This window comes from Nymphaea colorata, chromosome 1, assembly GCF_008831285.2.
Source record: "Nymphaea colorata isolate Beijing-Zhang1983 chromosome 1, ASM883128v2, whole genome shotgun sequence".
Classification (NCBI taxonomy): domain Eukaryota; kingdom Viridiplantae; phylum Streptophyta; class Magnoliopsida; order Nymphaeales; family Nymphaeaceae; genus Nymphaea; species Nymphaea colorata.
Genome location: NC_045138.2, coordinates 30,089,262 through 30,115,932, shown reverse-complemented (window position 1 = coordinate 30,115,932; position 26,671 = coordinate 30,089,262). Strand labels below are relative to the sequence as shown.

Below are 26,671 nucleotides of genomic sequence, written 5' to 3'. Positions count from 1 at the left end.
AAGTGAATCCCATTGTTTAAGTACACATTAGATTGCACAACTGCAGATTTTAAATCCGCGATATGTTATAAAAAGCATGTATTTATAGTCTGAGGGGAGTCGGACTACATATCCACGGTTTTAAGATCTATATATATAATATATGTAGTAGCTTCGGATATGGATCCGAGGATATCAAAAGTAGCCATGCATTGAAGTGACAAAAATTCGTCTTATTAGCTAAGTAATTGTACTTAAAGTTACGAATGGTAAATTTGTCTACTACAAGTGCAAGATCTCAAATATTTGCATATCATTAGATACAAAGTCGTATCGGTCGATACATGCCCAGTATCGGCCAATACTGCAAAGGCACACCGTTGGGTTGCCTAATGTGGTACGTATCGGCCGATATGAGCTAATGCTAAACGATTTTTACAACACTAGGAAAATATTGCAGCACATAATGATTTTTTACCTCATTATCTAAGAAACTTGGTAAGAAACTATTTGCAAAGCTTTGATAAAACATCCACAGTGGCTAACTTTGCACGTGATTGGTGCAATCGCGAGACAAGTCTTTACTGGATAACTCATTCATTATCCAAAACAAATTGTTTTTCTATTTTGAATAACATGGAACTTTTTAAGTTTATGTCACATGTAGCCAGGGGCGGAGCTAGGATTTTCCGCAAGGGGGGTCAAATGGGGACTAGGTTTTGTGGTTTTGAATTTGAGTAGGGCCAAATTGAACTTATATTCAAAAAATACATTGAGACAAAAAAAAAATCAATTTTTACACTATATTTTTTTTTTAATTTGGTTAGGGTGGGGCCATGGCTTAGGCGCTCCCCCCCCCCCCTCCCTTCGCCCCTGCACGTAGCGTAGCTGGTTGGACTGGTGAAGTGACAAGTCTTTATTCGAAAAGCTAGTTGTTAGTTAGATTTTCATGGGTGCTACTCTTATGGACTGCAAGTAGTGGGTGCATGATGCTTAGTTGCTCTCAGAACAACCCTAGAGTCTGAAAACAGAGGAAAATAGGAAAGGTTTTTACCTACGCAATAAGATCGAGATTATCTTTACAAGTTTTATGTATACTCCTTTAAAGCCACCCAACTATACTAATATATTTCTGTCATAAGAAGTTGTTTGTCAATAGTAACCAATTTTTACTATCTCGTGAATATGCTCCAAAAAATAGGGCCGATTCACAAAACACTATATTATAGAACACTTGGTGTTTCATAAATTTGAACCTTTTTTTACAACACATTTGTATATGATAATAACAATGTTGCCAAACAGCCTCTAAAATCATTTCCAAGAAAACGGCATGTAATTATCGTCAATCTGGGAAGACCTACCAAATAGGACTAACTCCTAAAACTAAGTGCTTAAAACCTTAAATACATACCAAATGTGGAGCAAAAGAAATAATAAAACTCTAGTCTCACTAGGGCTTTTGATAGTTTCCAATTTTGCTTCAAAAATGAAAATTCCATGATCATAATTCCTCTTCAAACTATAATGGAATCAAAATTATAGGTTTCAGTTTCCTAATCCTGAAAAGAAAACACTATATTTGTTTAATAATTTAGTTTTCTAAAAAAACAGCATTTTGATTTTGAATTTCCATGATTTTGGACTAGTCTTTCTTTCACTGAATTCAAATGATTTAATGAAAGGCTTAATGTAGTCTCGTGAGAGAGAGAAAGAGAGCTGACAAATTGAAAATTCATTAAAGACAAAATACAACAAACAATAGTATGAAAAGAAAAAGGTGAAAATGCCATAAGAGAAAATTCGCAAATAAAGAGCATGTTCATTTGAATCTGGAGTAGCCTTGCATGCTCTTGCACTAGCCTGCGTGTGGATTGGGTTCGATGTAGTCGGCGGCGAGGCCCACGGTGTCAAAAGGATAACGGCAGAAGGCAGCTGCTTCGAAAACCATGGCGCCCGACGTCTCCCGCGTACCACCACCCAAACCTACCGGCCATTTCCGGCGGGAAATGTGAGAGGAAGATCGGCAGATAGACGGTCATGCGATGACTTGTGCGTCCAGGGGATGATGAGCATATGCAGCGAACTTTCCTCCTCCCCCACCTCATCCAGAGTTCACCAAGCTCTTGGGTTCTTGAATAACCGTGGAAGAAGCCTTCTCTTCTCTTCATCCCAACGCAAGCGCGAATGTCGCCCAGGCGTGCCAAAGGATCGTTCCACGCATTGGTTCTCCATGGTTGCCCTCCCCGCGACGACGCGCCAACAACAGCGCCCATTCTGCTGCGGCGTCTTCCCGGTTGAGGAGTCGAAGCAGATGCTTCAGTACCGGGAAGCCTTCCTCCGACGGATGGAAATGGCCGGTATCCAGCCCCACCATAGGATTGGTGAGTCCCTTCTGACCCTTCTAGGATTCTGGTTTGTTCCTATTGTTTTTTTCATCTGAATAGCGATTTTGTATCTGGAGAATGCGTATAATTATCTGGTGTGCTTTTGTCTATCTTGCAGCGATAGGCGTATCAGGCGGAGCAGATAGCATGGCGTTGTGCCTATTAACTTCGGCGTGGAAAGCTGCCGGACTCGGCGGCGTAGATAAAACGTCGGGATACATAGATGGTCTCCTCGCAATCGTCGTTGATCATGGTTTACGTGCCGAAAGTGAAGCAGAGGCCAACCATGTACATGGGTTGGTCTCTAGGATGGGTTAGATTTTTCTTTCTACTCCATTGATGGACCTTACTTCCATAGCAAATGAATAGCCACCATATTCGTTAGTGTGTCTTAATAGTACCTGGTTATCTATTCACTTCTGGGTCCATTTTCTTATGAGTTACAACTTGAAGATTCTGCTTTCTTAATGCTGAGCTATCACGGAATTCTGTTTTTGTTCAGACGGAATCTTATTGGTTGCATTAAGCCTTTCTTCATACAGGTGTTAGATGTGAAATTGCACGTTGTGATTGGGCATCAGGGAAGCCGAAACAGGGTCATCTGCAAGAAGCAGCTCGGGAAATGAGGTGGGTCTCTTTCTCATTCTTTTGAAGTTTGAACGTTGTTATCTTGTTATTATGGCATGATATTATCGTGATTTCCTTGAAGCATCTTTTACTTTTGCAATGAATCAGACAGGCAAGTAGTTTGATCAGATTGCCAGCCATAGAAGGTGTACATTGAGATTTCAGAGTCCTCCATTAGTTTGGTATTCTACGAATCCTACAAACTGAATAGTTTGTACTGTAAGAAACGTAGTGTTACCTTGTCAAGCTTCAAGTGGAGCATTCACATGTGGTACTTCAACTAGTCAAGTTTGAAACCTAATTCGTAGTTTACATGTTCATGGAAGAAACACACAGCAAGGGTATCCAGCAGATCCATGACGTTGATGGAATTATGCAATTAAAAAATTGGTGTTATAAACATAGATACTGGTCTTACTAAGCTCTTCACATGATCATGTCTTTGACTCCATATCCAAGGTCGAGTTATTCTGAAATTGTGATATGTATGTGTCGTTCTAACTTCGTATTAAAATCATTTTTAGAATTTCACAGATTAGGATTTCTCATTCAGGTATCGTATTTTCCAAGATATATGCCTGCAGCGCCAGATCAATGTCTTGTTCATTGCACACCATTCAGATGACCAGGTTTCTGTCAATTCCACTTTTAAAGTTCTTTGACATTAAGGTATTCATGTTTCTCTTCATAGTAACATCTCTATAGATGTTAGAATGGTTCACATCCTTACAGCTTTAAGTCGTAGGACATTTGTGGGATTAATTCTCATCTTTGTCATTACACGACTCTTCAGGTGAATGAAGCAGAATGCACTGTTTAAACCCTCTTTAGTCTTTTCTTATCCCTTTCTTTTAACTGCATGACTTGCTTATTTATACATTCTTTTGAAGCGATACTGTAGTCTGCTGCTGTCAACTTGACTGACAACTTGAGACCATTAGATGAATTCACTTTCCTTTTATAGTGGCAACTTTTATAGAAGTTGACCATTCTTAGTTAATGAGCTAATTGAGGTATTATCCTGTGCAGGCTGAGTTATTCATTCTTCGGTTATCACGGAATAGTGGTGTCCTGGGACTTGCTGGCATGGCATTTATGTCTCAATTATTTCCCAATTTTCCAACTTGCCATGGTCATTGTTCGAACAACCATGGAATCCTCTTAGTCAGGCCATTACTTGACTTCTCAAAAAGTGACCTTTACAGAGTAAGGCCAAGTTTATGGTTACCTAGAATTTAACTTCATGCTTTGGCATACCTTTGCATTTCTGCCTTTTCTACTGTTCGTAAAGTAGTAGGCTGTTTCGTGATCCATCTTTGCTTTGCTCATGTAATAAGTGCTTGATATTGCTGTTTAAACTAAGCTTGGGGATCCAGAGCAATATGATGAAAAGTTGGGGAGACAGCAAAGTTTGATTCTTTAAAAGATGCAAATTTAAGAGGCAACCGGGCATCTGTTTGAGGCTGTGATCCCCCTCTCATTTTCATTGCCATGTCAAACAAGTGAAATTGGTAAATCCCTAGAAGTGCTTGTAAGTACTGGAAAACAGGCAACTGAAGTGGACAGATTTTCCATTCCCCAGCACTTCTTGATTTCTTTTAGTGTGGAGAAACAAATGTTGGGCACTGGAGGTAGCTTAAATTAGAACCTTCAACAAACCTCGATGAATCTGATGGACCTAAAATCGTTGTTTTTTTTTTGAAGGATTTATTGATCTTGTCCTTTGGGATTTCGTTTGCTAAGGTTCATGTTATCCTGCAGATATGTCAAGAGAGTGGGCAACAGTGGGTGGAAGATCCTACAAATCAGAGTTCTTTGTTTGCTCGTAATCGTATCCGTGCATTGTTGAGAAACTTCGCAGCAAGTGAGTTACAAATTTTTACTTTAGTGTATCATGTCAGCATTTAATTACTTGGGCCAATTTCCTTGAGATGAAGAGTTAAGTCAGATGACGTGTAGATGCTGAATATTGTGCACTATCATATAGATGTCTGTTATTGTAAACAATGGTACATCCTTGTGATTAAATTGATTCAGTACATTTTATGATCAAGTTGATTCAGTCTTTTCTGTAAAATTCTTTTCCTGCAAGGAAATACTATGGAAGGTCTGCTGGTGAGTGTGGGAAAAGGGAAAGAAGGTTATATTACATATCTTCATGTGATGCCGCATTTTGCTATGCTGTTGGAACCAAACTAATACAAGCTCTTCTCCTTCTTTCTTTTGTGATGCCAGGTTCTTTTGGAAGAGAATTGCAAGCAGCTATATCTGCCTGCCGTAAAGTCCGGTCTTTTGTGGACCAAACTTGTCAAAAATTGACATATGAATCAGTAACTATAATGGATGTGAGTCTTCTGCTTTAGCTGTATACGATGAAACTGAGCAACCATTAAAGCATGGAACTGAATTTTGTGCTTTCCTAGTATAGCTTTCAAGGATTCAGCAATTTCATAATTTTTTGTACTGAATTATGTTAATTTTTTTTCCTTGTCTCATTAGAATTCTTTCACTTTTTCTGCCTAATGCCTCAATATTGCAGCATGGATATGTTATAATTGATCTGCTCAAATTAGACCCATCAAATGTTGAAGATATATGTCTATCGAAGTTCATGTCATCTATTTTGCAGGTGCATCCTACTAACTTATCCATGTTCTTAGCTTTGCACAATTTTATTGCTTCTGTAAGCATTCGTTGATACTAAAGGCAGTTGTAGATCCTAAAAATGTCCAATTCAATCTTGACTGCCTAATATTTATTTGTTTGTGACAGTTTGTCTCACAAAGGCACAGGCCTGTTCGAGGTAACACTTCAAAACTATTATTGGACTACATCCGTACCTTCCCGTGCAAGGTTGTGTCAACTCAGCCATGCTGGTACTGTTTTCATTTTCAGTAAATCTTAGAACCTGCACTTGATATTGTAAGATTTTAGAAATGCAAGGGTTCAAAACTTGAAACCCTGTGGTAGTACTGTTACATTGGAGTTACAGTTCATGCGATCATGAATGACTAATGCTTTGCAAAACTAAAAGGAATATCAATATTGGTTCCTGCGTTTTTTACCTATGTCCATGTGCAAGAACTATTGACTTGTACATGAGATTGTTCTCTATCTTGCTTGTGATGATAAAAGATGTATGTGTAATGTCTTATTTGACTCTGTTGCTTAAATTCTACGATCTATAATTCTTTCTGGGGCTAAGAATGAACATACTATTAGTAAGTGAATTTTTTGCAAAAAACTGAACTCTGTATCTGATAATTTGCAGAGTAAGAAGGAAATTGTATCTTATTGTAAAATAACATAAAGTTGGCAGATAGAATCATAGAATGTATGACAATGCCACCTTGCCCCATATATGGTTTTTCGTCCTGATTGTTTGTTTACATGAGGAGTTATATAAACTTGAAAAAGAAAAAAACAGAAAGGTGACACCTTGCCTGCAATTATGTTTTACATGGTTTGTGGAACTTGATCTGTGAGAACACATGCAGAACATCAATAAAGTCACACAACCTAATGTTGAAGAAAACTTGTACTGGCAATTAATACAAAGAAAATCCACAAGTGAACAGTCTTTGTCATTGAGAGCATGATGAACTTGCTAGGTTTGTTTGACAACTGAAGATCTGAGGGTCCGATGTGACAGGAAGGAAGATGAAGACCCAGGAAATTCATAAATTTGAAAGTATCTCAGATAAATTTTGTTCAATACCCTTAGGTCATATATGACACCAAATAAAAAGAGAAAAAGATATAAAGACACAGTGAGGAGAATGTAGTTTTGTTCATGGATGCCATGTTTTGTGCTTGATTAAAATAAATAGGTAAATAATACATTAAGTACTACACAGAAGCCATTGCAAAGATGGTGCAACTTTACATAATGGTAATGATTTTAGTATGCAAAATTGATCTCCTTAATGCAAAGTTGCAAACTAATCTAAAACTATTGTGAAATCTAGGCGTTCTGAACAAGATGTGTCCCCCACGGTGGCTACTGTGTGATTTGACTGACCATGTTGTCAACTTTTGTTGGTATTGCCTTAGAACTGGGAAAGAGTTGATTGCTGTCTTGAACTTAAGAACAAAAATGATAAAAATAATTCCAGTGAGTTTTGACTCATTTATGCATACTTGCAGAACTCACTCACTGCTGCTGGTTGTTACCTTTGTGCTGTTCCAAGGACTAAAGGCACCAAAATAGCGGTTTGTTTTTCTCATGATTCTCCTCAACCATCAAACCTTGAACTATCCCGCACTTACAATTGCAAACAGTACCTGTCATGCCCTTTTAATGAGGTTGGAGAAATCGTAGAAGCTGCAAAGTCTGTTCATGGTTATGTAGTGGAAAATGTATTATATATGGCTCTTCTGCAGGCCAGTTGCCCTGGGTCCTTTTTGGAAGAAGCGCGGAAGTTGAATCTTCTGAGTGAGCTCACTGTTGAGAGAGTTGGATCTATGCAATATGAAGAATCCCAACGTTTCATTTCCGATGCAAAATCTAAAACTCAATTTGAGATAAAGCATGAAAGGAAATATGTTGCAACTTTATCAGGGCAGCCGCTTTGTGCTGGAGAACAAACTTATTTTATGTACAGGTTCCTGGTCACATGGAAGCTTTGTGACTTGGTTGCAGAAAATGAGTTTTTGTCAGAGGTCTCGAGGAATGACCTCAACCAGTGCAGTTTGACTTGTGATTGCATTTTGCATGCAGTTAAAGATGAGGCACTAGTAGTTCGCGGCATGGAAGATACTGACTGGATATATCTTTCTAACCTAACAAGGACTAATTTTCTTAAAGAATGTCAAAACCAGAAAAATTCATCTCCACCTTCCCTGAAAAAGGTTGTTCAAGGTACATGCTATGATTACACATTATGGTCAGCAAGGAGAGCTCTTCAGACCTTGCAATCCATCCCTGTTTCTGCACGAAGAGGCTTGCCTGTCCTCGTTGATTCACAGGGATTGCTGCTGAGCATACCGGTAAGTTTCATTTGGTTTTTCATACGCACTCACACAAAAGCACCTTCCTGTAGCAACAAAAGGTCATCATTCTTGATGGACAAAAACTGCCCATGAGGATGTGGTCTGTTTACGGGAAGCTAGATGAGATGCTTGTAACTATAGCTTCATGTCGGCAGGGAGTGAATTTATGTGATTTGCAAACAAGAGATGAAACAGGATCCATTCTCTAACCGTGAAATACTGATATTGTGAATTGTGTTTGCCAGCAATTAATGAATGCAGAATATTAGGAGACTTCATGGGAAAATCTATTCTCGTGAGTTATGTTAGAGCTCAATTATCAGCTGCAAAAACTGGTCCTTTCTGCTTAATTTATGTAAAGCCTATTTTTTGCCCCTCACATGGGGGTCGTACCAAAACAAATGTGGTCGACGAGATGGTTTTTCTGACTGTCCTTTCGGACACGTAGATACAAAAAGGGCTTTCATTAGCATGTTAGACATTTACTATTTTCTTTTGTTGGCCAAGCTTCTAAGGCCGAATTTAGGTATAACGTTCACCTACTGATGTGTTGTATGCAGAGCATTTGCTTCAATCGCTGTCCGTACTTGTCAGCAGTTGCTGTGTTTAAGCCAAGGGTACCACTTGGAGGGGGTTTTAGTTCATACGCTTGAGAGCAAAGAATCCATCTGTCAAGGGAGTGAATTCTAAGAGGAAAGCCTTCTTACGTGCATCAGATGACCAACTGGAGAACTACGTGTGCCCAACATGTAGCAGAAACTATTACAGTGAATTAGGATTCCTCTTGTACTTATACCATACAAGTTTCATGTGAGTTGTGCATGGTTTTGACTGTTCCCATGATTTTGAAAGTTTATTCAGATGCATGATTAAACAAAGACAACAGAAATAGAGACTGTAGAATGAGGAGAGTGCCGCATTTTGTGATGGGCATATTAATGCAGAGATTGACTTCATTTCTCTGCTATCATGCACATCATAAGTAGCTTGGCCATATGTTGTTTCCGTCTTTGCCATACACTTGCAAAGGGGTTGTACCCATGCATGATAATGGTTACTCCAGGTATGTTAACTTACATGGCTATGAAACATAGGTCAGATGAGATGAAGCAGCACTTTAGAGAATGAATGTGCCATAGCGCTTATCTAAAAATGCAATAACATGAATGAAATAACAACTAAGGCAGAAAATGGGACACTTGTTGATAGAGAAATTGTATACAGAACAATCAGCCCCTTCAGAAACAACATTTAGCAAGTATTCATGTAGTTTTTTCACATGTACATGAATTAATATGGGGAGGAGAAAAAAATCAATTTACGCACAACAGCAGAGGAAAGAATGAAAAGACGAGTCATCTCTGCCCTTCCTCTTCTTTCAGAGTTACGAGAGAAGTAATCCATTGCTTCCATGGTGCGTCTTCTTGCTGCTCAACCCATGACAAGAATGCACTATCCAACAAGCAAAAGACGTTGACATACAATAGTTGGTATCTGACTGGGATATAGCGAAAGTTCGCTGCCTGTGCCAGCGGCCATACAGCACCTTCTAAAATAAATGCTGGCAGGAAATCTCTTTTTACATCATCCTTGACCTGCTCAAAACTCTTGCCGCTGGAGAATCCCATATATGTGAAAAATGTTAATAAATCTAGTGGTCCAAAGAGAAGCCCATCAGCTGCCACTTTTGCAGTTACAAAGCCCACCGTGTTAGGCATGAATCGAAGTCGGTGCTTTATGAAACGGTCCAAACCTTCGTACCTGCATGAGACAACGTAAAAAATCCAGAGAAGTATTGAAGGAAAGAAGTAAATGAAACCAGTGCTATTTTTGTATCTTATTGGCTATTCTCATCTTTCTTAGAACAGTTACAAGCAGATTACCAGAAAGTGAATAGGCAGGTGGAAACTAAATTGACATGTATAGAGAAGGCAAACAAAGCTACATTAGCCTGACCATACTTGGATCCCTGCAATCTCTAGATCGATTTCTCTTTTCTTTCCACAGAAAATCAAATGTTCATACTTACAGGTAACAAGAGTAGACAAGTGGAAGCTACTGAAAATCTTTACACATCGTAAAAAAGGATCCCAGAAAATTGAAGGCATCTCCACATAAAAGGGAAAACGAAATTCACACACAACTTTTAAAGGATTTGTTCATTCAGTGAGTTGAGGTAATCTTTGAAAGAGCCTTCATACAGTTGTGAAGGAAACACAATTTCAGCAAACACAAATACGAAACAAAAAGAAAAAAAATGGAAAAGATGCAAATCTACCTAGTTTAATATGTCCAGCTGGCTGTTTCCACATAAATTAGTTTATACCAGAAGATAAATCCAAATTTGACAAAGCCATTCATCAATCATAAGGAAGATAGCAACAACTATTTCAGATCAGTCCAGAGTTGTACTTTTGCAAGGACGTTGCTAAAGCAAATAGTCAGTATCAGTTGGAGCACTATAATTCTTTTCAATGTTACACCATAAGTTATGGGCTGCTCCATTTTGACCTGTATTGTTGACTTTCAAATGTTTTTTATATTTAACAAAATTAACTTTAATATAATTTTATCTGTATATCAGTCAAGACAGGAACTTTTTGACCACTAGAGGCTGATGTGGCTTATATAAGCCTCGTATCAGCAGACATGGTGAAGGGCCAACCTATTTCATCGTTGCAGTGAGGGCCGATATGATTTCAGACATGCAATTTCAAGTCAAACAGTTTTCTCCGTTCCTTTGGAAGACAGAATAATTAATAGTTGATTAAGTAGACTTGTAGCATGGTTTACTTGTTTATAGGTCAACAAGCCAAAAATAGCCTCTACTTGGTAACGTGTACATCATGTCATCTATCAACCAAGTCCTTAACAAAGATAAACCATGGGTGCAAGTGATTCAAGAGATTGAAAAAAGTGGTTGAATTGTCCATTGCATTTAGAGCTGCCAAAAGTAGCCTCCACTTGGTAAGGTATGCACCATGTCATCTATCAACAAGTCCTTCACAAAGATAAAGCATGGGTACAAGTGATTCAAGAGATTGAAAGAAGTTAGTTGAATTGTCCAGGCCAAGTTGCATTTTAACAGTACAGCCAAACTGTCCATCGTTCAGATTTTTGGAGCAAGCATGCTTTTGAAAAGAAAAAAAGATTACCAGTAATTGCCAACCGGTCCAACAAATGTGAAGCCAAATAAGCTAGTAAAAGCTACTCTTTTCCAGCTGATCTTAAGATCTTCCGCTTCCTGTTCAAGCACCATAATACCAGCAATAATTAGGGTGGGTGAACATAATGATAAACATAACCAGTTCATAAAAATGAGAAAAAGAGTCTACAGTTAGCAATAATTAGGGTGGGTGCGCATAAACATAATCAGGTCATAAAAATGGGAAAAAGAGTCTGCAGTTAGTCTGTTGATGATGACTTATTATCAGTCAAGACGTGACTAAACTATTTCATGTTCATATAAAGTTGAACAACCTAGTTATGCAAGGTACGTGAACGTTGCCACTTCAATTATCTGCATCTATGGGAGGGGATAGTGTACACAAAGCACCAACTGAATAAAACCTATCATGCTATTGCTGGTAAAAGATTTCTCTCACTCTCTTAATATGTCAACTGAAAAAAGGGACTTGGATAACAAATATTTCAGGAGCTTGTTAAGCACATCTGGAAGGCTTATGTTTGTGATTGAGCGCACCTCTTTTGGAGATATTTCATGACACAGACGTGAACACATAAGATTTAGTATTCTTGATATCCAAGAAATCTGTCATCTCGGCTGATTCTCAACACACAAACCAACATAAACTTGAAACATGGCTGTACAGTGGAAGTGGGTTCGCATGTAAACTCTCTCTTAACCCTGGGTTCACTTATCCTCCAGTAAGCGGTTAGTTTCTCTTTTTTGTTGGTTGTAAACGGAGGAGGAGCTTGTCCTGCTCTGGATAATATTGTCAGAATCATATAATACGCACCACATCTGTCCTTTGAAGATAGAATATTGGCTGATACAGGCCAAAGAAAAAATGCACCTTTTCAATTTTCAAATAACATTCTCAAAGAAAAAGCAATTAGTTTCCTTAAATAAAAAAAGAAAATAGGCCAACCTGGACTGATCTGTATCAGCCTATATGCTATCCGTAAGCAAACTAAAAGCCCACTTGATGAGAGACGTTGAATGCTATACAGTAGATGCAAGTTATGGCAGTCGCTATGTACAGAAAGTTGCAAACATATATCTCGAGTTCTCAAGAATCAAGATACTCCATGAACTACACCATGGAGGCTATGCCATGGAACGGAGGATTGGCTATAGGCTAAAAACCTCATGGTTCAGAACAGTATTTCTGCGCCAAGCCGCAAGAACGTTCGTAACTATAACGAGTAACCGAGTGACTTCCCTAAGCACCCATTGCCACCAATTTCACCAAAATGATCCATATTACCTTCAAAAACAAATATATCCTCCCAATTAATCAAAATTAGAATAACCTATCTTTTCGAGCACCAGCACAGTGCAACCGCTTGAAACTGAAATTCAATGATTGATGATAGAGATATGCCTAAACTAGAAAATAGGTAACACCGTCAGGTTTCCATTGCATTCCGGATGAAAAAAAAAAGAGGCCTGCCCAATGCTCGTGCCAACACAAAGCACCGAAACTTCTAACCTCATGGGAGCAAAAATGGCACAAGTGGAAGCGAACACACCTTATAATTTCAAACACCAGAAACAGGAATAGGGAATTTACGGCGTATCTCAGAAAAATACGAAAAGGTATAGAAACACAAGAAATATAACATTCATACCACATGGCAAGGATTGCATAGTCATTTGAAAAACAAAACAACCACGCACACATCAATTGTTTACCTTCCGACGACAGAACCATCACCAAAAACAAAAAGTGCAGGCCGTCAAAGGCAACAATGGTAAGGAAAATGGAGAAAGAGGGAAAGAAGCAACCAGCGTGATTAGCAGCCAATGCAAAAAAGCGACCAATAGTAAAGCATGCCCAATACTCAAAATCTCAAACCAACTAAGTGAAGACCAATGAAAGGCGGAAAAGGAATCCCTAGACACAATGAGCTAAAACACATGTAGTGATCAGGTGGTGGCTATTACCTGGTGATCAAGTCGATGACTCTTCTTGGAGAAATGGGTGACGGACTGAGCTGAGACATCTCCAACACCCCAAAGAATCCCGGAACTGACGACCTGAGTCGTAAGCGGATACTGGGTGAGGCATCTCTGATACCATTTCCACAACCTAACCAGCATATTAGGGCTGCGATACCAAAAAAAGAAAGTGGAGGGAAGAGAGAAAGAGAGAGGGAGACAGCCTGAGGGTGGAAGAAAGAAAGTGGAAGGTCATGCTTCTCCATTTTATATTGGTGAATCTTCCATCAGCATCTTTTGGAACCTAACATTTCTCTGTCTTATAATATTCCCTGCCTCAACCAGGAAATTTTCATTTATAAAGAAAATTTCATTTTTGAGCTTACCTTTTACCTATAATTAGAAAAAGCACCATTTTTTACAGTTGTTAATAAATTCCTTGCTTTTTATTTTTGAAAACTGTCACTTAATGAAATAAAGTTGTGCTGACAGAAGAAACCAAAAAAAAAAAATCAACTGAAAAAATATAATTTAAACAAGAAAATAATATTGAAAAATGTAGCTAATGTTTGCAATTTTTCAAGTTAACCGAATTTCATGACGAGTTTTTTTAACATATTTTATAAAGTTTGACCGTCTTTTTTTTTTTAATTGTAAATAAAAGTAGGCTAAAAATGAAAACAATTTGGTGTGGGACGTAGCTCAAGTGGACAAGTTAGGGCACATTATATGGCGCATCTTCGGACCCGCAAGCTATGCTATAATATCAAAAAGTGAGGTGAGTCTTTAAATGTAAGTTGAAGCACATGGACATGGACATCTCTAGGTCTGAGCTGGTTGTCTGCAAGGAAAGAAGGAGAGGGAGCATAGGCTCTTGTTAGAGTGGTGGGGATAATCCTCCTTCTCACTCTAACATGAAAAAGTCAAAAGCTACTGATCCATAAGTATGGATCAGATATATTCAATTATTTATTTGATTTTGAAATCGTTCAGTCAGATTGATAAAAAAAATTAAGATGTGATCACTAATCAAATCCCGATTCCATACGTAGTTTGATAATTAAATATAAATTCATTTTGATATGATCTGATTAGTATCTAATAAACATCCAACTTGATTACATGATCCAAATCCTTCTTTTTTTCCAAAATAGATTTCAAAGTAGAAGGCGATTACATAAGAATCCAATTGAGCCAAATCCGCCAAAGACTGAGACCGCCCTAAACTGAAAGGGTTCATATCCTTAATTACTTATGCAAAGAGACCCAAGTAGGTTTAATGTGGGCTAGATATGAAAAAAAAACAAAACCAACAAGCAGGTAGTTCAATTTAATTAGACTATATGCTTTATTAAAAATTAAACATTGACTTGAATGGACAAGTTGCTAATTCAGTTATGAGTTGGCAAAAATATTTATTAAATTTATTTTTTTAAGATAAATTAAAATATAAGAAAACTCGCCAATGAATCAAATCGTTTTGTCACCAATTCGATCAGGATGAGCCCGTTTGTTTATGCTCATTTTTACGGGGGATGTAAAATCTGGAATAGGTAAAAAGATCAATTAGACACATAAACCTGCTTCCCTTTATTATGAAGGTGAGATGTCTTAGCGTGTAGGCCAGTTTAATAACTTATAGCTACTTTATATCTATAAGTAAAATTTACTTTTGAATGTTTTACAGAAATCTGCTTTAACTGTTGATGAAAAATTGACGACATGCTGATACTTGAATCCATTACATTTAGCTGCTTGGCGAATATATAACACGAGAATATAAATCATATATTCATATGAATATATGTTCTGAAACCGATCATGCTTTCATTCTTCCATTGAGAGGTCATGTATTCCGGCCAAATACTACTTCCCGAACATGCAACCTGGTCTCCCATTCCAAAGGGGAGAGGGGTTCTTGTGGGCCTGTGGCTTTCAGTGTCATCTCCGAAGTTCGAACATGCAACCTCCTGCCTCATTAAGCTCAAACTTTTCATTTGCAGTCTACTCAAATTTCTGGTGCCACCAACGCTCTGGACCTCAAAAAATGTGAGGACAATACTTTTAGAGGCCCAGACCACTTGATGGATATGCCTCGGGCACCATATCTTAAGAAAGAAACACCACTCCAAAACAGCAGAATCAGAAATTTTTGGTGAAGGGACCCTCTAATTTAAATTTCAAGCTTTAAAGGTACATACTGAAAATTAATAAAATTTTTATATATAAAATTTTGTGGGCTTTTTATCACATGTTCTCAACCTTGGCCGTAATTGTGTGGGTTTGATTTTAACTGATAACTCTGTTACTGAAAAATTGGAAGTGCTTGGAAATTGGTGGTGGAGATGGGAGTTTTGGAATATAAAGATTGGATTTGGCTATAAATTGTTGTTCTACAAAAAAAAAAAGATGGAGAATCAGCTCGTGTTTCATAAAAGGCGAGTCCCCTATGGTTGATGGTAGTCCTTGTTATAAACGAAAAGTGAAGGTGCATCATTGGAGATTCAGTTGAACCTTCTTCTCGTCATAAATGAAAAACCAGGTGCATTATTGGTAATCTTGCGGTACCTTTTTTTTTCATGCTGCAGAATTCTGCAAAAATACATGTCGACCCGATATCGAGGATAAGGTAGCCTTATTGGCTGTCTCTCTCTCCCTCTTCCTCTCTATTTCTCTTCGTCTCCCTACCTTCGCCACTCACGTTTCCCCTCCATTTCCAAGCTTCGTGAATGGTTCTGCAACCGTAAAAGGTGATGCTTTCGCTTTTCGGCATTTGTCTTCTATAAATCTTGGTTGTTGTCTCAGCATTCCAGCTCTTCTGCTATAATATGGACAAAATTTTATAACGCTTTTGTCTTTGTTCATATCTTTCATGAGTGGTAGCAGCAGGACTCCTCGTTGAAGTGTTGAATCGTTCCTTTTGATGTTTGCTTCAACCCCGTGTCATTCGCTGCTGAAGTTGCATTCTTCTGAACGTAGATTTTAAAATCTATTCCTCCCCTTGCAGATAGTTGATGAGCGAAGTTCATTACTGTGTCTTCAGACTTCTGGCAGCACGTTAACCGTCTTACATGAACCTCGATCTCCTATCTCGTGGTGTTTGAATTGTTTGATTGTTTCGCATTTCTTTTGCTTTCTGCTGCTATCTGGAGTTTACGCTCTTTGTGTTTGTCGCTCCCCTTAAAATTAAGTTGAAATTTGGTACTTGGTTGGCTCGATTATGTTCTAGATGTAACAAAACTTGAATCTATCTCAGTAACTTTGTGTTTTCCAGAATTATTCTTTCCAAGCAAGAGTGATATAGATGTAATGCAGTCGCTTGCTTCTGCTTCACAAATAGCTTCCTCTACATACTGGTACCATGATGAGTACTTATTCATTGTTTTCCATGGTTTTCCCCTGTGATGCCTATCCTGCTTTCGGTGCGTCCATTTGATAGTTTAATCTGAAAGCGCTAGAAAATTTGAGGCAATGCAATAATGAATTGATAAATTGCTTGTAATGCTTATAGATGGAGAGTGGTTAGCAGACATTGGCGTCTAAAAAAGAACCACCACAACAGGAGACTACTGTGAAATAATGGGACTGCAGAAGCCTTTGTTGGACTCCCCAACTACGGATTCCAGCAAGAAAAGAGTGGATCAGGAGGATGGGAATCAAGTATGTGACATCTAGCAAATAAGGAACCAATTTTTTCACCCCCGTTTTAGCCTTTGGTATAGTGAAACTGGAACTTGGGTGTCTAGGACTTTGGTTGCTTATAAATTTTTTATACTTCAACTTGCCAGATGCAACAATCAAATGGTTGCAGACCAGTTACTAGTGCCATCTCCCAAACTCCTCCACCATGCTCTGTTTGCTCAGAAAATGGAAACTGTCAGGTGGTCCGTTCGAGAACGAAGCTGATGAAAATTTTAATGGAAAACAAAAGGAGTCATGAAGTGGAAACCATATTCGACGATATGATCAAGGAGGGGCACAGGCCCTCACTTATAACGTTCACAACGCTGCTGACTGCTTTAACCGTCCAGAAGCGTTTCTCCTCAATTAGTTCGCTGGTTTCTCAGGTTGAAGCGTCCGGGATAAAGCCTGATTCAATTTTCTTCAATGCCGTTATCAATGCATACTCAGAGGCTGGGAAGGTTCAGAAAGCCATGGAAACTTTCTGGAAAATGAAGGGTAGTGGCTGTAAACCGACGACAAGCACATTCAACACCTTGATGAAAGGTTATGGAATTGCTGGTAAGCCTGAAGAGTGCCTAAAAATACTAGACATCATGTTTCAGGAAGAAGAGGCAAAGCCAAATCAGAGGACGTACAACATTCTAATCAGAGCATGGTGCAACCAGAGGAACTTTGCTGAAGCACGCAATGTAATTTATAAGATGAAATCGTCTGGCATCCGCCCTGATACTGTGTCATATAATACATTGGCAAGAGCTTACGCACTGAATGGTGAAACAATAAAAGCAGAGGATGTGATTTTGGAGATGAAGAATTTGAATGTGCGGCCTAATGAGAGAACCTGCGGAATCATTGTAAATGGTTATTGCAGAGAAGGTAAAATGAAGGACGCCATCCGTTTCGTTTATGGGATGAAGGATCTCGGGGTACCACCAAATCTAGTGGTTAGCAATGCATTACTGAAAGGTTTTCTTGATATCAATGATACAGAAGGCGTCGATGAGGTCAGTACCACTCCGAGACTTCAGTCTTCTCACATACTTTCAGCTTCATTTATTTGACCGGAAACTTTTATGGCCGAAAAACAAAGTGTGTTCAGGGGCTTGGTGGCAGATTAGACTTCTAGGCTGAGAGCATAGGACACTGGATACCTAAGCGCCCAAACCATATATATATATATATATAAGTGATTTTTTGGGTTCAATCTTCTAATTACATTAGTCATATTGAGTCCTCTCTCTGTCTCTCTGTTACAAGGCCACTTAGGTCTTACAGAAATCTTTTTGTGAGATCTGCTGGTTATATTTTGCCCAAACCATATATATATATATAAGTGATTTTTTGGATTCGATCTTCTAATTATATTAGTCATATTGAGTTCCTTCTCTCTCTGTCTCTGTTATAAGGCCACTTAATGTCTTACAGAAATCTTTTTGTGAGATCTGCTGGTTAGTCCCCCTAGCACTTGCGATTAGGTGCACAAGAAATGTCAAATCATTTAAATACTCATTAGTATTAAGATAGGAGCTTCCCTTAAACAGAAGAAGCAATAAGTTCAGCAACAAATATGAAAGTTTAGACTTCGAATTGGCTTATTTTCCCGAAAATAATGCTTCAATCATCACAATAGAAAGCAGTATATTTGGTAATCACTGTAATTTGTTTTTTTCTCATTGTCTGAATCCCATTTGATTGGTCTCCATGAAAAACAAAATAAAGCAAGATGTTAAATAGATGGTCCATTTTTAAGATAGGAAGCTGCTTGATCAGAATACGCAGATTTGTTGCTAGATAACACTTTTCTTTGCAGCAGAGCTTCTACTGGTCCATTACCTTTGTCATGTTATTTTGCATGACTGTTTGAGAACATGTACCAATACCTGAAACTTCAGCGGCAAACCAATTCCTTATTTGTTCTTACTGATACCAATAAATTTATATCAATCAAACGTGATAGGCCTGCGTAACGTTGTATATTTTGCATCCCATGGTCATCTACTTTCTTTGCAGTGGGTCAAGATGTGCATTTTTCTTTTGAATATTGAAAACAGATAGTGAACTACTTATGTTGCCAATTGCTTATATTATAAATTTATAATCAATGAAACAGGTTCTGGTGCTAATGGAAGGTTTGGGCATCAAGCCGGACGTTGTAACTTTTAGCACAATAATGAACGCATGGAGTGCAGCAGGCCTCATGGAGAAATGCAGTGAAATATTCAACGACATGATTGACGCTGGAGTAAAACCTGACATTCATGCGTATAGCATTCTTGCCAAAGGATATGTACGTGCTAGACAGCCAGAAAAGGCAGAGAACCTGCTGATGTCAATGAGGGCAGCAAGCATACGTCCAAATGTAGTCATTTTCACAACAGTCATTAGTGGGTGGTGTAGTTCCGCAAAGATGGAAAACGCAATGAGGGTTTACAAGGAAATGTGCAGGTCTGGTGTACCACCAACCACAAAAACATTTGATACACTGATATGGGGATTCAGTGAAGCAAAACAGCCATGGAAAGCTGAAGAGATGCTTCAGCTAATGGAGGAGGCAGGGATTGCACCAGAAAAGAGCAGCATTGAGCTAGTTGCAGATGCCTGGGCTTCTGTTGGACTAACAAACGAGGCAGAGAGGGTAGTGGAGGCCATAAAAAATCAAGTGTTGTTTTATGAATCAGAAAAAGAAAATGATCTTTTGATGGACACTTCGGGAAAATCCCCCAAGCAGAGGTTTACTGCTTTTTGTCTAGCCCCATTGCCAACTGCCAGCCATGACGGTGGATTATCCATTGCAACAAAGAAAAAGAGGAGCACCATAGGAAGCACTGAATTTTCACAAAATAGCAAGCATATTTTTCCTTATTCTTGTAGGTACAGATGGAGAACATCAAGCATTTGGACTAAGCAGTATCATGTGCACATGGGCAGATATGGAACTCCTAATTCATGCAGACTTGTCTTTCTGAATTGAGCATTACAAATTAATTCGTTTTTGTCTTTACTTTCTGAAATTGCTATACAGATGGGAAAACTTAAGGAAGCGGAAAAATGAGACCACCTTTTCTATGGCATGACTGGTGCAGTCAAGCATTCTTTTACAAGTAGAATCATGTACATTTGAAGCATATGTCAAGGCATGAATGTGTAAAACAGAGGACAGGATGTACAAAAAAACAAAAGACGAGTCAAAATCATGTACTATTCCGTGTACTTACTGCAGCTTCTTAGAAATTTGATAATTGCCATTTACATAAAGAAGCATACAATTAATTTTCCTCTCTGACACATCCAATCCAGGACACCAGTAAACAATTACAGTCGACATTTGCCTCCAGCCAAAAAAGACTCCTGTAATGATCGTTTACAATGAATGAGAACCATCTTGCACTCAAGTGCTATCTGCCCTTCTACGCAAGCCATGTGTATCCTGAGCTGAAGGTCGACTGGGAATCCCACTGAGTAGCCATATGAGAAGAACACCAATTAAAGCGCCAGAAAGATGCGCAATATGATTAATGTTATGCAGTGAGTAACCTCCAAAAATGGTGCCCTGTAGCCTTGCCGAAGCTTGTGCTTCCTCCATCACCTGAATTATCAAGTCTAAACTGTTCAAATTAAGAAGAAAAACAACATACATTGACAGTAATCACTTGATGTGGACCACAGAGAATTAATTCAAAGAACTTCAAAGTCACAGGACAAATGAAGATTACAAGCACAACTAATCTACCGTAGGATGAATCAGCAAGAAAATATTCATTCCATATGCAGGAAAACCAAATTAACGACCATGCATGTTAACCATGTTTAGGTCAGCCCACAATGGAATCAAAGACATGTTCCTCACCTCTGATGGAAGACAATACTCATAGACAATGTTCAGGACACTGATGGAAGACAGTACTCATAGACAATGTTCAGGACATTATCTAGAAACTTAAAGGCAGTGAACTAACTTGAAACATATATTGGATGGCATTCTATACCAAACCATCAGGTTTTCTACTTTTATTTATTATGTACACCAGAGACTTATAGTATGAGTGGATCATTAATTCAAGAACCCATGGCAATCCATCAGAATGCCTGGGAAGTGGAAGCCAGTCACTCCACTGTTCCACTTCCACGTCTAGCAAGATCTCTAGCTACAGATAAAAATTCCATTATGATAGACGAACTTAACCTATATTTGATCAGAAGCATGCCAAGAATCACACATATTAGCAACTCAATATTGTGTTGCATCATGATTTACTGCACAAACACATAATCATGATATCACAAAGTTAACTTTTATCAGGGTCAGCGTACTAGTGATGCCCTCAATAATTTTGTAACTTTATACCGTAAAATGTGCCACTGAATTTGTATGAGAAACTGTTAGGCTTAGCTAGCCTCAAGCTTTTATTTCTTTTACTTGATGTTAACAGAATTAGGGAGTCGGGTCGAGAGGCTCCGTGGAGCAGGATACAACCCACCCGAGGGATACTTTACACTATATATCGGTTGTAAGCTCAGAGATTAGGGTTAAGCAAAGAATAAGCATTTCACAAAGCTAGGCTTCCGTGTGAGGGTGGGTGAGTCGAGGAACCCTTGTTAGCTTGATGCTAACAGAAACTATATAGGATGGCTCTCTCTTTCACAGCTAACAGAAACTATATAGGATGGCTCTCTCTTTCATAGACACATAACAGGTCATGGGTTTTCCAATTTGAGAGCTTTCTTTCCCTCAGATTGGATATATTCAATCACCACTCACCAGTGAGGCATGATGCCAAGTTCTTTATCTAATGCTCTAACCATCTCAAGCACGATATTCTGTTGCGCCCAGCACATACCCTCTTAAGCAGATAACTGGACTATTGAGAACTTGTTACTTGAGAAATAAAAACTAATGGAAGAGAAAAATTGCAGTAGGTTCACCAAGGCACCAACTGATACCCAGATAAAAATTATGGTGGAGTCATAACAGTGTTAAATTAGAGATATAAGCCACATAGTACACAAGTCTCATTCTCTGGATGTTTAAAACACGACAAAATTATTGAGATATTAAAGAATTATGCAAAACAGCTGGATAAGACATCTAAATGTCAAGATTCATGTAACTTGTAAACTTGATCATGTGCTTTTGTTTTTATATGTACGACAAATAAGTCTTACTCCCAGGAGAAGAACATGGCTCAGATGGGGCTACTCAATAAATAGTTTGCTGCCCATTGTACTTATACACTCTTTAGTCCATTGTCACATATATCGTGTATGGGTATTGTAAGGCGAGTTATTTCTCAAGTATAATATGACAAAATTATATATCTCGGAAAAATCTCGAGAAATTTTTTAACAAATTAAAAATCCTAAAAATTAAGTAAAAGTAAAATAAATAAATAAAAACTAATAATAAGACTCTGAAAAATGATTAGATAAAATCATAGACATGATAGGATGTGGGTGAAAAGTATCACATTAAAAGCAAATAATAGCCATATGTAAGATTTACAAAATAATAAATTTGGTTGGTCTCCATGCTAGACCCAATTTCCTCAGCCGCATGTTATGAAGGCTGAGTTAATGAAGGAGTTAGTGCTATGGGCTAGGGGTTTCCTAGGAGCAGCTGGGCTCTCTCTCCCTCTCTTCTTTATTGCATCTAATTTTCTGTAAACCATCTCTCTCTCCTCTTTATTACATAATTAATCTTCATTACTACATGCACCTTTCAGCACTCTCTCTTCTTTATTATGGTTAATTTTATGGTTAATCACCTCTCTCTCTTATTTAATACATTTTAAAGATAGAAATTCACGGTTTGGCAGAACACTTAAAAAAAGTTTTATTGTCTGACGTCTTCTTGAAAAAGATAAAAAAAGTTTTTATTGTCTGACGTCTTCTTGAAAAAGATGCGTTTTATTGACGTTTTATACGGCTGACTTATATTTAACATATTTATCATGTTTTTTCGAATAACACGCGATATTTGTGAGGAGTCTGTACCAATTGATACATGATAACATGGCATGTAGACCAACATGCCCCAAATTTTGCTATGGAAAAATATATTTGCTGACGTTGCCTAACCACACAACCAGGATCCCTAAAATTGCAAAAAGTCAACAACACGGACAGATACACATACATGATACAATGATACAAGATACAGAGACAAGCACAAAGTATGATAAGCGTATAGGTGGGTGCCATATGGTTGCAAACACAAGTAAGAAAGTAGCAATGTTAAGCACTCATATCCCCCACATACAAGTCAGCATAGATTATTACCTGCAGAAATTCTAGTTTAATTTCTCTAAGCACCTAGAACAACCATAGTGATACCATATATGTAATCAAGCAATTTGTTCTTTTCCTGCTAGAAGAGAAGAACTTTACCTTTTTCAGAACAAACTGACCTAATATAAGTACTTCAAGTATCTTCCGCCAATCCCAACGTATCTGCAAGAAGATTAAACGGTAAGTACATGTAGATTTTGTGGCATGGTTTTGTAAAAAAAACATCATCTTTTACCTTAACCAGGACACTGATTGCAAAAAGACCAAACACAGCCCCAGAAGCTCCAATGGAAACTGCATTTCTAGGAAGAACAAGCCATGACACAAGGTTGGCTCCAGCACCTGTTAGCAGATATGATATCCACAAAGCAAAGCTTCCTTCATCCTCTTCAACGAGCTTTCCTGCAGAATTGTTAGCTTAAAATCAAAACCTCGAATTATCGATAGCCAGAGACCCTATTCAAATAATGCAGCGATCAATTAAAACATGAAACAGAGGTAGCAAGTCATACCAAAAATGTATAAGAAGAAAAGATTACTTGACAAATGGTTCCTGTAAAGGTTTATGATCAATAAATTAAGCCTAGTCAGAATTAATACGGAAGTATTTGGAGAATAGTCAAATGATTCAACAAAATAATGTGGCCGGTTAGCCTGAATTTTTGAACATCAGGAACTGCAACTGGTTATATCATGTCAAAAAGAGGACAACTTTGGAAACACAGACAATAACCAAAGCAAATCACAAGTTCTCACCAATCGGCATGACAGAATGTTGCAGTTATGAATTGGTACCATTGAGGCCATGCATGATTTAGATATAGAGATTTCATAGTATTCACCTGTAAAACAAAATAATATGAACTAAAAACACTAAAAAATCCAAAAACAAACAAAAGAAAAAGTTGATGAATTCACCAACCAATTATTCTGAAGAACCTCCAATTACTGCATTTTAACCAATGGTTATCAAGAATGACATCCTAACTGATGAGTTGCAGCCAATACCAAGACCTTCTGTATGATAGAAATCTATACTGATAAGAATGCCTTTGCATGAAAAGTCAGATAGAAAACTAAGTACAGAAGATTCTATTCTAATAACTAGTCTGACTAGTTCCTTTTTTTAGATCTTCTCACACTGTAGGTGATCAATCAAGTGAAAGAGAGGTTCAGGGGACTGGGAACTTTCACTGCCTAGAGATAATCTCATCTCCTACATTTGGGGATCTTATGGCATGTATTTCCATAGTTGTCAGAGTGTGACTTGAAAGCAGGAGCAATACAAGAATTAGAATGGAGAATCCTCCACTTCAAAATTTTAAATGATTCAACAAACAGGAAATAGGTTATAAGTTGGAACTAACATGTGGAACCATTTAGATAAAATACTAATAAATTGATATAGATAAGAACTTAATAAAAATGAGACCATAATCCAGGAACTGACATCCACAGCCAATTTGAAGTAAAGTGACATGAGAATTCTGCTTACACGTTCCTCATAACTGGGTTCTTACTCTATGTCATTCCAGTCACTGTTATTTTCTTTGAGACAGGTTTCTTAAAACTAAGATGAAGGCACTTACCTGAAACCAATGGTCGACTACATAAATGCCCAAGTTCAGAAGCAAAATCCAAAATACTCCATTTACACGACTTCCTCTCCCTGGCTTTTCATCAGGCTTCCCAAGTTCCAACTGTGATATCATGTCTGAAAAATTCATACATGTTCAAACCAAACAAGAAAAGTGTGTCATTAAGATAACCTGAAGCTGAAACATAGATCTTGTGCTCCAGAATTGGCAAAGGTGAGTTCATCGTGAAATTCCTTTCCACCTAAGAAAAAAGTCTCCTATGCATACAGTCATAGGCCAGTATAGATTGTAATTCAACATGGCATAGTATGATTGGACAACTGCAGCTATAAAGTTGATCACCTCAAACACTTCTCCTTGGGCATATCAGCGGCATTTGATCTGAAAAACCTATGTTCAGGTACGTTTGAAGCATTACACTCTTTACCGGTTCCTTTCGATAAAACTCTTTTTAAGAGTAAAATGTGTATGCATTGTGGAATTTTAACTGAAAACATGCATTCAAGTACCAATGAAATTGTCTATGCTTTTTAAGAGAATATATTGCACACATGCATGAGTTTGGAATTATCCTGAAAACATACATTCATGTTCCTACTCAGCATAATCATCAACCACAGAATTAACTCAAATGGTAGCTATAAGTATGACTGGTATACAGTGCCATCTAAATTGGCTATCACTAAACTTCCCTGCAACCAACTTGGAATCAAATATAATCCGACAAAGAGAAAAGCACACCGCTACAGTCATGCATCCTAGCTTACTTAATCAGCTTCTTGTCTTTTAATTATTCGATTCTTCACTTCCAAAAGCCCATTTCAGAACGACACATCAATAGCAGGTAAAGCCACATTAACTAAGAGACAGTAATACACATGTGCCTCCCCAAAAAGAAGGCTGTTAAAAACAGAAACTAACTGACGCAACAAGTGCCACATTCGAAGAAGAATCCTACAAGCTGCCGAGTAGTCGAGAGATTACTTGTAACGTTGGATTCACGAGAGAAGCAAAAAGAAAACCAAGAAAAAAGACAAAGGGGACTTTAAGGGGAGTACAGTCAAACCTGAATTGCTCATTCCGCATATAAATCGACGGGACAGCGAGCGGTGATGTCCATGGAGGAAGAGGAGGCGGCGGACACAGGAATTTCTTGGGAAGCGGAGGAATCTGCTACCCAAGGGGGACCGGACGCCGTCTGCCACCATAGGGAGTCGTTGGGGGATGGCGGGAACGGTGGTAATGCTAAGACTACCGGCGCCGCCAGCACCACCACCACCAGAAACAAAGACAAAGGAAGGAGAAGCCATCATCCCCGACCCCATCCTCCTTCCCTTGCCCCGGCCCCGCCGTCCACTTCTTCCTCCGCCTGTTGCTCCTCCACTATTGCTGTCGTCGCCTGCAACCTCGACTGAACCAGACACTCTGCCAACAAGGCCGTTGATATTTCCCGTCGCTCCGATAGGTAAGGACCGGGTTTTCGTAGATCTGGATTCGAATTCGAAACACCAGATTTGATCTGGACGCACTGATTCGAACCCGGACAGAAGCCTACCTGGTGGAATTGAGTCCGGATCCGAAGACCCCAATAATGCTGCTCAAATTCAATTGACATATATGCCGTTCAAATATTTCGAATCGTGTTCAAACTAAATCTGGTTTACAGCTTTAGGTCCAAACCTGCATAAAATATGACTGACGAATTCAGATCTGACCGATAATTGAGATTGACATTCATGATCCAGATCCAAGAATTTGTGATCCAGTTCATTGTAGCCAATGTAATTTACCTCCATAAAATAAAAATAAAGGCAAACCACATCAAATGCAATGGTGTTTTATTAAGGAAAAATAACAAAGCTATTATACAAAAGCCACAATAAGATATGAAACAATGACAAGCAGTCAGAGCTCTTTCTTTAGGTTGCGTTTGAATCTCCATGGATCTCAAATCTTAAGGATCTGAAATCTATGATAATTAGACAAACTGTGGA

At 38.4% G+C, this 26,671-nt stretch overlaps 4 protein-coding genes across 11 annotated transcripts; 2 read left to right on the top strand and 2 right to left on the bottom strand.

Moving 5' to 3' along the window:
• Positions 1-1,833: 1,833 nt before the first annotated feature.
• On the top strand, positions 1,834-8,841 carry LOC116246485 (uncharacterized). Of its 2 annotated transcripts, XM_031618387.2 has the most exons (12): positions 1,834-2,363; positions 2,485-2,679; positions 2,909-2,993; positions 3,547-3,622; positions 4,023-4,199; positions 4,755-4,857; positions 5,086-5,133; positions 5,229-5,338; positions 5,533-5,622; positions 5,766-5,846; positions 7,140-7,982; positions 8,546-8,841. In XM_031618387.2, exons 1-12 carry the CDS (start codon positions 2,045-2,047, stop codon positions 8,636-8,638), a joined length of 2,220 nt encoding a protein of 739 aa, XP_031474247.1. In that variant the 5' UTR covers positions 1,834-2,044; the 3' UTR covers positions 8,639-8,841. The 2 variants fall into 2 exon arrangements, with proteins under 2 accessions (XP_031474247.1, XP_031474248.1); XM_031618388.2 differs by lacking the exon at positions 5,086-5,133.
• A 323-nt stretch (positions 8,842-9,164) lies between these two features.
• Positions 9,165-13,396, bottom strand: LOC116248293 (protein SYM1-like). 2 transcript variants are annotated; one of them, XM_031621017.2, is made up of 3 exons: positions 13,132-13,396; positions 11,141-11,229; positions 9,165-9,746 (listed from the first exon to the last, which is right to left on the bottom strand). In XM_031621017.2, the coding sequence occupies exons 1-3, from the start codon at positions 13,270-13,272 to the stop codon at positions 9,341-9,343; spliced, it is 636 nt and encodes a 211-aa protein (XP_031476877.1). In that variant the 5' UTR covers positions 13,273-13,396; the 3' UTR covers positions 9,165-9,340. The 2 variants fall into 2 exon arrangements, with proteins under 2 accessions (XP_031476877.1, XP_031476866.1); XM_031621006.2 differs by having other exon boundaries at positions 13,117-13,392.
• A 2,307-nt stretch (positions 13,397-15,703) lies between these two features.
• On the top strand, positions 15,704-19,795 carry LOC116256266 (pentatricopeptide repeat-containing protein At5g25630). Of its 6 annotated transcripts, XM_050078513.1 has the most exons (6): positions 15,733-15,860; positions 16,118-16,206; positions 16,385-16,532; positions 16,622-16,770; positions 16,899-17,798; positions 18,905-19,795. In XM_050078513.1, the coding sequence occupies exons 4-6, from the start codon at positions 16,690-16,692 to the stop codon at positions 19,763-19,765; spliced, it is 1,842 nt and encodes a 613-aa protein (XP_049934470.1). In that variant the 5' UTR covers positions 15,733-15,860; positions 16,118-16,206; positions 16,385-16,532; positions 16,622-16,689; the 3' UTR covers positions 19,766-19,795. The 6 variants fall into 6 exon arrangements, with proteins under 6 accessions (XP_031488441.1, XP_049934470.1, XP_031488472.1 ...); XM_031632612.2 differs by lacking the exon at positions 16,118-16,206 and having other exon boundaries at positions 16,385-16,466; XM_031632603.2 differs by having other exon boundaries at positions 16,118-16,466.
• Positions 19,796-19,988: 193 nt separating this feature from the next.
• Positions 19,989-26,105, bottom strand: LOC116256292 (rhomboid-like protein 11, chloroplastic). Its single transcript, XM_031632622.2, has 7 exons — positions 25,744-26,105; positions 24,669-24,793; positions 23,836-23,921; positions 23,592-23,632; positions 23,315-23,481; positions 23,179-23,241; positions 19,989-20,380 (listed from the first exon to the last, which is right to left on the bottom strand). Exons 1-7 carry the CDS (start codon positions 26,000-26,002, stop codon positions 20,183-20,185), a joined length of 939 nt encoding a protein of 312 aa, XP_031488482.1. The 5' UTR covers positions 26,003-26,105; the 3' UTR covers positions 19,989-20,182.
• Between the last annotated feature and the right edge of the window lie 566 nt (positions 26,106-26,671).

Coding starts and splice junctions, on each gene's coding strand:
- LOC116246485 (XM_031618387.2), top strand. CDS start 2,045: ATGATGAGCATATGCAGCGAACTTTCCTCCTCCCCCACCTCATCCAGA. Junction 5,134..5,228: donor TGTGGGAAAAGGGAAAGAAG/GTTATATTACAT, acceptor TTGTGATGCCAG/GTTCTTTTGGAAGAGAATTG. Junction 5,339..5,532: donor AATCAGTAACTATAATGGAT/GTGAGTCTTCTG, acceptor TCAATATTGCAG/CATGGATATGTTATAATTGA.
- LOC116248293 (XM_031621006.2), bottom strand. CDS start 13,272: ATGCTGGTTAGGTTGTGGAAATGGTATCAGAGATGCCTCACCCAGTAT. Junction 11,230..13,116: donor GTCATCGACTTGATCACCAG/GTAATAGCCACC, acceptor GTGCTTGAACAG/GAAGCGGAAGATCTTAAGAT. Junction 9,747..11,140: donor GGACCGGTTGGCAATTACTG/GTAATCTTTTTT, acceptor TGTCTCATGCAG/GTACGAAGGTTTGGACCGTT.
- LOC116256266 (XM_031632581.2), top strand. CDS start 16,690: ATGGGACTGCAGAAGCCTTTGTTGGACTCCCCAACTACGGATTCCAGC. Junction 16,771..16,898: donor ATCAGGAGGATGGGAATCAA/GTATGTGACATC, acceptor TCAACTTGCCAG/ATGCAACAATCAAATGGTTG. Junction 17,799..18,904: donor ATACAGAAGGCGTCGATGAG/GTCAGTACCACT, acceptor TCAATGAAACAG/GTTCTGGTGCTAATGGAAGG.
- LOC116256292 (XM_031632622.2), bottom strand. CDS start 26,002: ATGGGGTCGGGGATGATGGCTTCTCCTTCCTTTGTCTTTGTTTCTGGT. Junction 23,922..24,668: donor TAGTCGACCATTGGTTTCAG/GTAAGTGCCTTC, acceptor TTTGTTTTACAG/GTGAATACTATGAAATCTCT. Junction 23,242..23,314: donor CAATCAGTGTCCTGGTTAAG/GTAAAAGATGAT, acceptor ATCTTCTTGCAG/ATACGTTGGGATTGGCGGAA.